Below are 12,452 nucleotides of genomic sequence, written 5' to 3'. Positions count from 1 at the left end.
AAAATTCACATTTGTGACAGTGACTGATGATTAACTCTTTATTGTATTTTGTGCACTCCCACAGTAGCTTATCTGATCGCTATGTCATTGACTGTTAATAATTATACAACATTTGCTTCAATCTCAAAATGTCCCATTCTTTCATATCAAACTTTGCAACATATGTGTACAACATTAAATAATGAACTAAATTAGTTTGGCTTTCAGGAAACTCAGTAGAGCACTAAATGAAATATAGATTCTTCCAAGATTTATACTCTTAAATTAGTGTTTGCTTTCCAAATATTTCCAGCCAGCACCTAAACAATTTTGTTTCCCTAACTATATTCAATAAACTAATGATAAACATTTTGATGCTTTTTAATGCCAAAGCGCATGAGTGCATAACATAAGCTTTACATCACACAATGCAGCAATCTAAAACAAGCAAAACATATCTTTGTGCAAAGCTTCTCTTCAATATTTTTCTACATAGTACATGTCAAGTGTAACTGCAGTGACAAGAAAAGACCACTAAACCACAAATGTACTATAAATGAACAGCGATATTATGCTGAGTAGCACTAACTACTACACCACAGGAAAGATTGCTGTGAAGCATTTCATCCAGCAGTGGGGATTGTGTAAAGTTGTGCATACAGCTGTCTGCGCCCTTTAAAAGAGTTTGTTCCTCCTGTAGAGGATGGCTGCAGCAGCCACAACCACAATGACGGCCAGTGTGAGGACACCCACAGCTATCCCAAGACCCATCCTTGAGTCTGAGTCCGAGTCAGTGCTGGATACAGCTGCTCACAACACAACCAGAGCACAAACAGAGTAATCAAACCTCGATTCACAAGGGATAATTTGTACACGATCAGGCAGATATGGCATCAAAGCAATCATTAGTAATGAAGTTCACTGTCACATTGACAATGCTCAGATGAAGTAAATTAATCTTTTATATTGCTTTTGGAATTCAAAGATTGAATTATTTGTCCAACTAATAAGAAATACATCACATGGAATGAAATAATAGTATACCTTCCTCCTTAGATGTCAGTGCTGCAAGAAAGAGAAAGAGGAAAATTGCTTAAATTTTGGAGCTATGAAGAAAACAGGGGAGACAACAAGCTCCCTCTCTCCTAAACATAGAAATGGTAAATGGTCTGTATTTATAAAGCGCTTTTCTAGTCTTGATGACCACGCTTTACTGTACAGGTTTTTCACTCACCCATTCAAACACATTCAAACAGTGAATCTATGTGCAGCTTGTTCTATAAGAACATCACTGCCGTCAGGGGCAATTCAGGGTTCAGTATCTTGCCCAAGGACACTTCAGCATGCAGATGGGGAAGACTAGGATAGAACCACCTACCTTCTGGTTAGAGGAAAACCCCATTACCCCCTCAGCTGCCCCATAAAATGGACTAACAGTTGTATAAAGTTAAAGTATGACACAACTCAGTGTACAGTATGTGTGTTCAGAGTGAGTTGTACTTTAAATTACTCTTAGGAAACCTAATGACAGAGGATATTATCCAATTTGGTTATTTGATCAATAAAACAATACAAAATATATCCAGTGCAGCTTTTTGAATGATCCAGCATCATATTATCAACTGAAGTGCTGCTGTACTACCTTTTTATTCTTTACTGTTTTTACTCTTATTCTCTGTGATGCCTTATTAATCATAAGGCATCATTGCTGTGTGACCAAAGACCAGCAAACAAACTTACATTTGTCATTTTTGGTGACAATGGGAATAGAAGATAGGATGGTAGCTTCAGAGGCATCAGTGGGATCAACGTCCCTTCTCCTCCTGCTGCCACATTGCTGTAGATAATGGAAGAAAGAATATGATCCTTTATTAAATAATTTACCTCATTAATGGGTAAAAACGGATGGATGTATTTAACTAACACTAGATAGTTCCTCCCTTTTCTCTCAAACAGTCTCAGTTCTTCATGTCATCTGGAGGTGTATTTGTTTACATTGCTGAACCATCACTCACCTGAAAGGCACTGCAGGTGCTGATCTCACAAAGCCTGGTGATACAGTGTAGGTAATAAGTGGACACTGTCTGGTTCTGCTGTTCAACGAACCTGAAGGCCGGGAAGGAGAAACGGGAATGGTGACCATTCCCGTTCCCATACACGGTTGTCATCTGATCGCTGGAGCACCTGTTTGATATCAAGAAGCAGCAAAGTGTTGGCTGAACATATTGATGGACTCTCTCTTCCTATTCAGATTTTGGGACTTACGGGACAAACAGATTGAAGAAGGTGGAGTTTGTGGGATTAGGAGAAATGGAAGCATAGCATCTGTCCAAAAGGACATGGTACCTAGTGTGGGGTTGGGGGGGGGGGGGGGGACAGTGAGCATTAGAAGTGATGTCACAAGACTTTTACATTCCATGGTCATTCATTTTGTTTCTGAAGTTGGAACTACATAAATTCCAAAGATCGGTTTACATTAAATCTTTGATATCTTACTGAGCAGTCAGGTTGTCTGCTTGGACCTGGACATAGATGGTGGTCCTCAGCTCTAATCCCAGTGGTGGTATGTCCAAAGGAGTTGTGTAGTTTGCGTCCTGTCAACACAAAAGTAAAGCAAGTCAGCTGCAACATTTGACAGTTTATATGGGATGCTGTTATAATCCAGAATTGATTTGATAAGTTAATTGATCAGAATTTAATCGTTTCGATACACGGAATAGAATGGAAAAATAAAATATATGTCCACACACTTGTGGAATGATTAGAAATATAACTTGTATAAAATATAATTGTTTACATGTCCATTTATAACTTTTCAGCTACAAAACACAACAGTCCATCAAAGCACTGTTGGACTAACATAGTTTACAACCATCACCTCACCATAAATCATGTTGTCTCAACTTACATTAAAGATTTCCATAGTCAAAGTACTGACAAAGCTTCCATTTTTGTCCGTAACTGCAATGGAAGATGCTGACCTAAATGGGACAAGGGAAAGAGGAGGGGGGTGGGGATGGGTAGGTGAACGATGTCAGACTGAATCCTACATGTTACTGTACACCTGCAGACTATTTCCACCAGAAGAAGCTTCTGTTACAGTCAGAAAATCCTGTCTAATTTTCTGAGAGACTGTGGTCAACAGATGTACGTTAAGTCCTTTAGCAGATTTTTGGTTTGGGAATGTTTTATATTGAACTATTGTGTCATTTTTTTTAGCAGTTCCTCTCATCAGCAGAGAAATAAACCAACCAAGCTAAGGTTTGGATGCAGTCAATGATTTAACAAAGAAAAAAAGTATGAATCTGTAGGAGTTATACTCATTTCCTGCTGTCACTGTGTGCTGTAGTGTTATATGAAAAAAAAAGTGGAGCAAAATCTTGTTTTAATCAATGATCTGGGCTTATAGTAAAATAAACAGCTTGAGCATTCTGTGGATTGTGTATCTCTCTACCTCTTAGCTGTATCTAAATCAAACTAATTTTACAGATATGTACACGTAACAACTCAAGAAAAAGTCACTGGAAGGATACAAGCAGAGATCTTACACTTCCACCTGGGTGTTGTTGATGAGATACTCAAGAGGGTAAGCACAGGAATAATAATATTTGAGCTCAGCATTATAGGTGACTACTCCCTTGGTTGGATCATGGGAGCGCACAGCACCACTGACATTAACCGTCTGGATGTTGGAGAAGTCAGCAAATATCCCTGTGCCAGCTGCACTGGTGGTCTGCAGGCAACATTTACGGTAGAGTCAAGCACAGAGGGAAAAAAAGAAAGGATGCTTTAAGAAATCATAAAGTTATTTCTTCATTTTACTTCTTTTTCTCAAACCTCTACTAACCAGGAACTTGCTTCCACAAGCGTTGGTCATGTTGAGAGGGAAGGTGAACCTGACAACCGGCGGGGTGACGGATTCATCCAAGGTTCCTTTGCACTCTGGCATGTTGAAAATGTGGTTGAGGATGAGCAATGACTCATTGTAGCCAGTGTAGACAACAGGGCAGATAAGGATAGCCAGGCTAATTGAGGATGTGCCACATTCAACTGAGATGTCACTGTATTCTATAGGAATGGGAAAGATACACCATTAAGCTTTTGCTGCAACTGCCACTAAAAATCGTTTTGAGGTACAAATTACATTATTTTCCTACCTGGGAGGAATAAATAAAAAAAAGAAACCCTTGGAAGCAAAATACCCATACTAAATCTGCAATTTAATTTTGTTTACACTTGTGTGGCAAAACTTTGATCTTGTAGAGGTCAAACTGAAATAATATGTTTGACATTTACCATGTACTTGAATTTTTTTGTAATTTCATAAATTGCAAAGAAAGTTAAGAAGAGAACAAACCAATCAGAAGCATGCATACTGTACCTGGCCGTCGAAGCTCATTCTGGCACGTTAACTGATGGCTTTTGGCCACCATGGATACCAAGAAGAAAAGGCTGAGAAGGTTCATTTTTACCATCCTTGGTATGGACATTCCTGTAACAACAGAATATGTATGATACTATGTATGATTTTAAAAGGACCTAAAGTAATTCCTGTTTGTGTTTCTAGTAGTTTCTTTTGTTGTTACCTTTCTTCGATTCCGCTTCTGTATCACGTCTGTTGCCCTCTTTCTCTGTGCGTCTTCTTCTTTGATCAGTGTATAGAGCTGTAAGAGGCTCTTATATACAGCTGGGAATCTTTCATTTGATTGGACAGAAACAAGGTCAGTGTCGGTTGGTGTGTCCACCTGTACTTCACTGAATGGGAAAAATTCTTTTGTAGAGGCAGTTCCGTGGACCATACCTTCAAGGTAAAGAATAAGTGAAACCCAACACAGCAAGAGTCTTTATGAGGGACCAGAGACAAAGGCCAAGTTTCTTTTCTTTAAAATACTGATTCCCTTAGAATGCTAACATGAGACTTCATGAAGTAAGTGTTTAATCCCATGGGGATCCCACCCAATACTTTGATGCCCTTTTCGGTGAGAGTCTGTGAATTAATAATAAAGGGCAATATCTTTTAGTGTGACCCAAAGATGATCCTCTAGGATAATTTCACATCTCAGAGAACACTGCACCTAGGTCACTAGAATCTTTGTGGAGGTCCAAGCAGGGCTTGTATTGGAGTGAGAATTACACAAAGCAGTTTGAACAATGACATACAGTACTCCATGCTAAAACTGCATCATTCAGTGCTAGATTAAATGTTGTGGGAAAAAAAAATCTGGGACAATAAACTTTAAAACTAATGTTGAGTGTTGCTGCATTCAGCACTCTTCAATAACTTCTGTGGACTCAACTAAGCCAAGCAAGGAGACAACCATGCACTATTTTTGGATCTTGCTGAGACACTCAGCTTTGTATACTCCTCAGCTGGAACATCACCAATCTTGTTTGAGCATATTCCAAAGATCAGATGTGTTGAGCAACAAGTGATTTTCAAATATATTTTATTAAAGATGGTTTCTGTCATTTGTTTTTGATAAATTTGGTTGTATATAGTTTGATGCTATAAAAATGGGGTGAAACGTAATGATGACAACTAAGATTGACTTGCAGGTCAGGCGGATGTGTCAGCGGGAACTCAATACAAAGGCTCCACTCCACAACCAACAGTATCCTGACCCCAAATGATCATTGCAAGATGGCAGTGCCTGTATCCACAACAGTTTGGCTTCATGTTTGTGTGGTGGGCAGATGATGAGACATATCTTTAAAGTCAATAGTCAAAACCATGAGACCAGAGGTAGGGTATATCATTGACTAATGCTGCTGAAGAGAAGTAGCTGCAAAACACACCTTAGAGTGGTGTTGAGAAGAATAATATTTATATTATAAATTTCTGTCAGAGGTAGAAGTGAGTAAGCTTAGCATGAGGGTTGGAACTACTAGTAAGCGCTAAAATACATCTGATGTTGGAATCCTTTCTGTCAGTGTGCACAAATCTCCAACACTGTAATAATATTTAGCACAGGCCAGTATCCAGTCATTCACATTCACAACAGACCACATATACTGATGTTCCAACAGATGGAAAAGAAGGCGTTGCCTGGGAGCCTGAGAGGGGCTGACAGGGGCTGTTGATTCACAAAGCAACAACAATTTAGTGAGGACTTAAATTCTAGGACTGCGGTACATAGGCCAGCCCTCTGGAGCCTCCACAGGAAGTACATCCGTTGGTGGGCCTTCTATTTTAAGCTACCGGAGTTGGTGTTCCAGGTGAGGTTGTTGTTGATTATGTATTGAAACTGTGGCAAGCTCAACAGTTGCCCATATACAGAGACAGTATGCTGCTGATGTTCCACCGACACATACTGTTTACTAATTTGATGCCAGTGGGTTTAGTTTGTAACAAGTTTTGCTGGTAATGTTTGAAATTCTTCTCTTTTGACAACATGTGTGCATCATGGCCCCCATAAATACAGAAATATGTTTGTTTGTTTCACATTCTAATAAAGAGGCTGATATCCTGGCTGATGTACTTAAAGCTCTTATCAGAGCTTCCCTATTGATCTTGGAGGCACATAAGGTCTTAGTCCCTATAGCAGAAGGTATATGGTTTTACTTGAATGCAGACAATAACTATAATAATGAAAGTTGATTGCTTGATAAAATTGAATCGTTCTTCAGGTAAAAAGCCAATTCATAAAACTGGATTTCTAAGGTTTCTTCCCGAGGACAACAAGTTTTACATTGAACTTCAGACATTTTGTGACTGTATATGTAGCTTTAAAGACATTTCTGCCAACAAACATTTTTGACAATATTGCAAAATGAAAATCAGGTGCTTTTTTCCCCCTTCTTACAAATGATTGTATATATATATATATATACTTTTTGAAAATTATTGTAAGAAGTAGTATATATCTGCTTGTGTTGTTGTCAGGCTTGAATTTAATTGATCTGTAGTTAATTATTTTAATACATTTAATTTATATTGGTAATTTTCTAATTTAATAACACTGTTAATAAGTATACTAATATTAGAGCTCTCCATAACTAACATATTAGTTAGCTAACTGACAGCAGATATTAAGAGCCAACCAATCAATGTTGAATTTATTAATATAGAGACAACATCATATGACACCACATTTCAGAACCTTACTAACTTATTTATTGTTCATGTTTGGAAACAATGATGACTCACCCACATTCTCTTCCTGATTGGGTCTTATCAGTCACAACCCTGGTTTTTACTTATCATCATTTCACCATCGCTGTTTCTCATTCATTGCGTTCTCTGTAACTAAGCAACCAAATACAGAGGAGACAATTGGCTTCCTGTCTAGGCCTGCACACACACAACCACAAGTGTGTGTTTTCAACTGTGTCAATATTCACCGAAATCTCTGATAAAAGATTTTTCTCATTTTAAAACTAACATGCATTTGCTACAGAATGATATATATATATTATATATGAGTAATGTGCATTGTTATGCAGGTACATTGCTAACAAGTCGGAACAAAGTATTAATACACATTAACTACCTTTTTTAATTAACTTTAATTCAGCTTAAGAAGATCAGGGTTCCGTCTTCTTCTGAGCTATTTGCTGTTCACAGAGGAGGGAGATTAGAGTAGTAGTGGGGCTCTGGATCTGTGGATTTGTGCCATGGAGGGCTGACAGTATTTTGTAAATAATATTCGAGATGAGCTTTAATCGATGATATTTGAAACACAAGAAACAAGCCCATATCTGACATTTGTTGGGATAAAGGTGGTAACAACTCAGTTGTCCACTAAACACATGCTGGAAGAACATTTATCATGTGATCCAAGATGAAAATGAGACACTTTTTTTAACACACTTAGCACTTCTATATTCAAACAGCTTGAGCTGAGTTGTAATTTCATACACATTCTTTTTGTTAAGCACAAACACATAACATAATTATAATAATTAACACTTGAGAAATAGAAAAGTAATCCAAAACTCATTACTACTCCTGGTATTACTAACATATCTATCACATATAATTTCATAGCACTGAAAAGAGAGAGTTACCAGAGTCGAGCACAAATGGAAGACCTCCAAACTGCATCTTTATTATGAAGTCATTCAACAGCTGATGAAAAAATACAACGCTGCAGTTAAAGAGGAAGGAAAATGATGTTAATGAACATATTTTAAGTGATAGACTGGAAAGGTGGGCAGGAATCATCAGTGTGGCCCAAGCCTGGTTCAGGTCCTACTTAAACCCCCTCAAACATACTGTATGGTTCGATCCTTGTCCCATTTATATTCTCTTTATACAAGCGCCCCCTTGGTGAAATAATACGCAAACATATGGTCCACTTTCACTGCTACGCCGATGATACACAGCTCTACATTCCCATCAGTCCAGACGACCAACACTGCACACACATGCATTGACAAAAGAAAACACTGGATGGCAAATAACTTATTTAAGTGAAACCTCACAAAATCTGATGTGATTGTTATTTCTCCCCGATCGGCCACAGACAAAATCACAGCCAACCTGGGGACTCTGGCACCCTTTATTTTTGTTTTTATCTGTTACAAAATATTGCTAAGATCAGGCTTTTTATTTCAGTCTCAGATATAGAGAAATAAATCCCTGCTTTTATATAATCTCGCCACGACTACTGAAATGCACTTTGTAATGGCCTGAATAACAAAATAATCAAACCATTACAGTAAGTCCAGAATGTTGCAGGACAGTTTTTTACCTGTTCCAGAAAATGCGATCATATCACCCTGATTTTAGCATCGCTACACTGGCTACCTAGGATTGATTTAAAAACATCATGAGCTGGCCCCTGGTACATTTCTGATCTTTTATCCCCCTATGAGCCAGGATGCCGTCTGAGATGCTCTGGTAGGGCACTCCAAGGTGTAGGCCAAAACCAAGGGAGGCAGAGTGTCAACTGTGAAGGGTCCTACACTTTGGCAAAATCTAGTTCCCTGTTTTATCACTCTTTTAAAAACACATTTTACAAAAAGGCTTTCATCACATGACGTTTAATCCTGTTTGATCTGTACTATTTGTTTTAAACTACATGCTTTTGCTCTCGTTTTAAAGTTGCATTGTTTTATTTTGGCTGCTGTAAAGAACTTCTCTGTTTGTATTGAAAAGTCCTAAACATGTTTGTTGAGGAGGCTTAGAGAGAACCTCCAGGTGAACAGGGACAGCTGCCCAGCACCTCCAGGTGAACAGGGAGAGCGGCCCAGCTGAGACTAGTTGGCCAATCAACTCTCCCTGGATTCAAAAGGCAGCAGCTTCCAGACGGAGACCAGGACTGAGACACTCATGAGCGAAGCTCACAAAGGCATGGGAGAGACTCATTAGAAGCAGAGCTGAGCTGCAAAGCTATACACCAGCAGAACTGGCGTACACTTTAAATTTTGGTTTTGTGAGTTTATTTTGAGTTAGTAAAGAATGCTGTAGAGTGAATGGTTTGTCTCTGGCTGTGGTGGAGACGCCTTTGCCACAATGGTATTATTATATCATCAATAGTGTAGAGCTGCCTGAGAACAAAGTTTTTGCACTGAAATTGAGTTGAGGTTTTATATATATATATAAGTATTCAGAGTAGTTTTCACACCAACAGAAATGTGTAATTTTAATCAAGTCAATGCTTCATTTCAGTTGGTTCTAGCTATATATTTTAACTGAATGAAGGTTTTTAGTCATACAACATCTGGACTAATTCAGCTCAGACTAAAAACCTCCTGAATTAAGGAATTCCGACCAGGAGAAGCTAATTGCAATTACATCAACAAATCCCACGCTGATTACACAACATCGACTCATGCATTGTGTAACACTCAAACATTCCACCTTATCAGCTGTTGGTAGCCTGGATCGATTGTTAGTACATTTATCATTATTTACTCAGCTATTATTAACTAGTAAACGGTTATTAAATTAAAAATCCTTCTGTGATATAAAGAATTATTGAAAGTCTGATGAGGTAGAACCACTTCTGCTGCATCACAGGGAATAAGTTGGTTTAGTTCTGTTTTCATAGCAGCCTCTTAGATGAGCTTCACCTCTGCCTGTACTGCAGCTTCTCCTCAAAAGGGATGTTTCCAAATGGGCCTATATATATTTAATAAAATCTAATAAAACACAAACTGCTGCGTTTATTCTCTTATAATGTTCATACTACTATATCAATTGCATCGTTTTAAGACATTGCTTTATAATCTCAACAGTTAATGGAATCAGTGTAATATTTGATAATTTCTAGGGTTGCAAAGGGGCGGAAACTTTCCGATAAATTTCTGGAAACTTTCCGGAACTTTCCATGGGAAGTTTAGTTCGGGAATTTGGGGAATTTTGAAAAAAAAAAAAAATACGCAAATTAAACGCTGAGCAATAAAAACATCATTCAAAACTCTATTTTAAAGATGTATGGAATGCAGCACACGCTGCACGTTGAATTTAAACCCTCCAATGTGCATTCTTCCATCACATGCACAGAATATTCCCAGCATCCTGCACACTACAGCACGGCTACTGAGGCCTGCTGTAGTGTGTAGGACGAGTCAGGTAAATTTCGATGATATTATTGGTGAAAATATATTAGCATGCTAATTGAGGATTGTTCATCTGTTCATCTAGCCTATTTCTTTTCATTTATCCATCAATTGTAAAATATTTTTAAAGACGATTCAAATTGTTTGGCTAACTATTTATATCTCTGGCATTGCATCAGTGTGTTTTTACAAACTTTTTTTCGCATCTTATTCTACAGAACAATGCCACGTGAACTATCGCATGTGTGGAGACATTTCACCCCATCCAATGTAGAAGGAAAGGCTGTGTACATTTGCAAATACTGTGCAAAGACCTATGTTGACCTATGCCACAAAGATGCAGAAGCATATAGTCAAGTGCCCAAAGTTTCCTCAGGGCTCAAATCAGCCTATGACAAAACAAAATGTTTATATTTAAGTCTGTATATGACAAGGTAAATACAGTTTATTCCCGTTAATTCCTGTATATTCCCGTATATTTCCGTTAATTCCTGTTAATTCCCATGGAAAGTTTCCAACTTTGAATATTCCCGGAATTTTGCAACCCTAATCATTTCACATTTGACAACATAACCTTCGAAATGAGCCATTCGTGTCACGACAGCACAGTAGCACTACACCTCTGATCACCAATCCACAGTGTGTTGTTTTAGAGCAACTCCAGGACCATTAGCCAACCTGTCCAATGAGGACACCATTATCCTGGCTATTGATCTCATGACTTTGACAAATTTCTTTATATTAATGACCTTTTAAGGCTCACCAGATCAGCTGGCCTATCCACAACCCTAAAATAGCCTGTAATGTTGCAGCTTACTTAGAAGTGTCATACAGTGTTCTGCAATGTGAAATTATTTCAAACAAAAATTACTTGCACCATGTGCTTTAGACCAGATTGTTGAAATAGAGTTTGTAATAATGCACAGTTACGTTTGGTACATATTTGCTGTTTCTGTTCAGTTATAAGTTGGGTTGCCTGTCAACTCAAAGTTTTGTTAAAATCCACACTTTTTACAAACTGTAGCAAAAGTTTCCCAGAAGTTTAAGACAAATTATGTAGTATCTTTAAGTATGGCATATTAGGCTGATATCATTCACATACTGTAAAACCTTTAGATTAGAATTTTCCTAGAATCAACTGATTTGTTTTTCAACTTTAATGTAAATATTTAAGATTTCTTAATATCAACTTATTCAACGTACTAAGGCAAGTGTCTAGATTAATTTCTCAGAGCACTTTAGAATGTGGATGAATTTGCTGCTTGGCTTATTAAATAAAGCCTTGAAAGCAACATAACTTGAATTAATAGACTTCCCAGCATGCACTACTTGGTATAGCTCCACAGACTCTCGTATTGTTGTTTGAACATGATGTCAACTTCAACATCAACTTCAGTTAGATTTATATTGAATTCATACTGTAGACGGACGTAAGTTCTTTGTGTACAGTGAATAACCTACTCTTTGAACTAATCCAAATATATAGTGAAAGAAAACATGGTCTGCAGTAACTTTACAGTCAATTCTACGTAATATATTATATTTATTCAACTTGTTTTCAAGACTGATTTAACCAGTTCACTCAACAGATTTTTTAAGGTAGCATGATGTCTCATGTTTCACAATGAAAGAACATGTAATAATTTACAGTGTGAACTGCGTATGAGCTAATTATTCGATCCTCACACCCTTCTTTTTGAAGCAGCTTGATCTAATAAATGAATACAGAATATGGGTGGAGATGGGTTACCTTACACACAATAAAGAAAAGAAGTTCAAAACCAAATCTAAAACCATTTTCCCCCTGGGCATGAATTATACACTTCCAATGTTCAATATGGAACAGGGGAGCTTCAGTAATGTTTTGATTGAGTATAAGAATATTTATATTTATGTGGTAAATCATAATTAAATCTTTATTACATGTATAAACTATGAATATTGAGACTAAAAGATAGATGAGTGGA

At 37.6% G+C, this 12,452-nt stretch overlaps 1 protein-coding gene across 1 annotated transcript; it reads right to left on the bottom strand.

The window, feature by feature from the left end:
• Positions 1–654: 654 nt before the first annotated feature.
• On the bottom strand, positions 655–4,469 carry LOC133019795 (zona pellucida-like domain-containing protein 1). The gene is made up of 10 exons (XM_061086366.1): positions 4,361–4,469; positions 3,827–4,047; positions 3,528–3,712; positions 2,888–2,960; positions 2,476–2,573; positions 2,245–2,325; positions 1,995–2,163; positions 1,720–1,816; positions 1,024–1,044; positions 655–785 (listed from the first exon to the last, which is right to left on the bottom strand). The coding sequence occupies exons 1-10, from the start codon at positions 4,467–4,469 to the stop codon at positions 655–657; spliced, it is 1,185 nt and encodes a 394-aa protein (XP_060942349.1).
• Positions 4,470–12,452: the final 7,983 nt, after the last annotated feature.

This window comes from Limanda limanda, chromosome 14 (genome assembly GCF_963576545.1).
Source record: "Limanda limanda chromosome 14, fLimLim1.1, whole genome shotgun sequence".
Taxonomy (NCBI): Eukaryota; Metazoa; Chordata; class Actinopteri; order Pleuronectiformes; family Pleuronectidae; genus Limanda; species Limanda limanda.
Note: the sequence above shows the minus strand (reverse complement) of the source record. Positions and strands in the feature narration are given on the sequence as shown.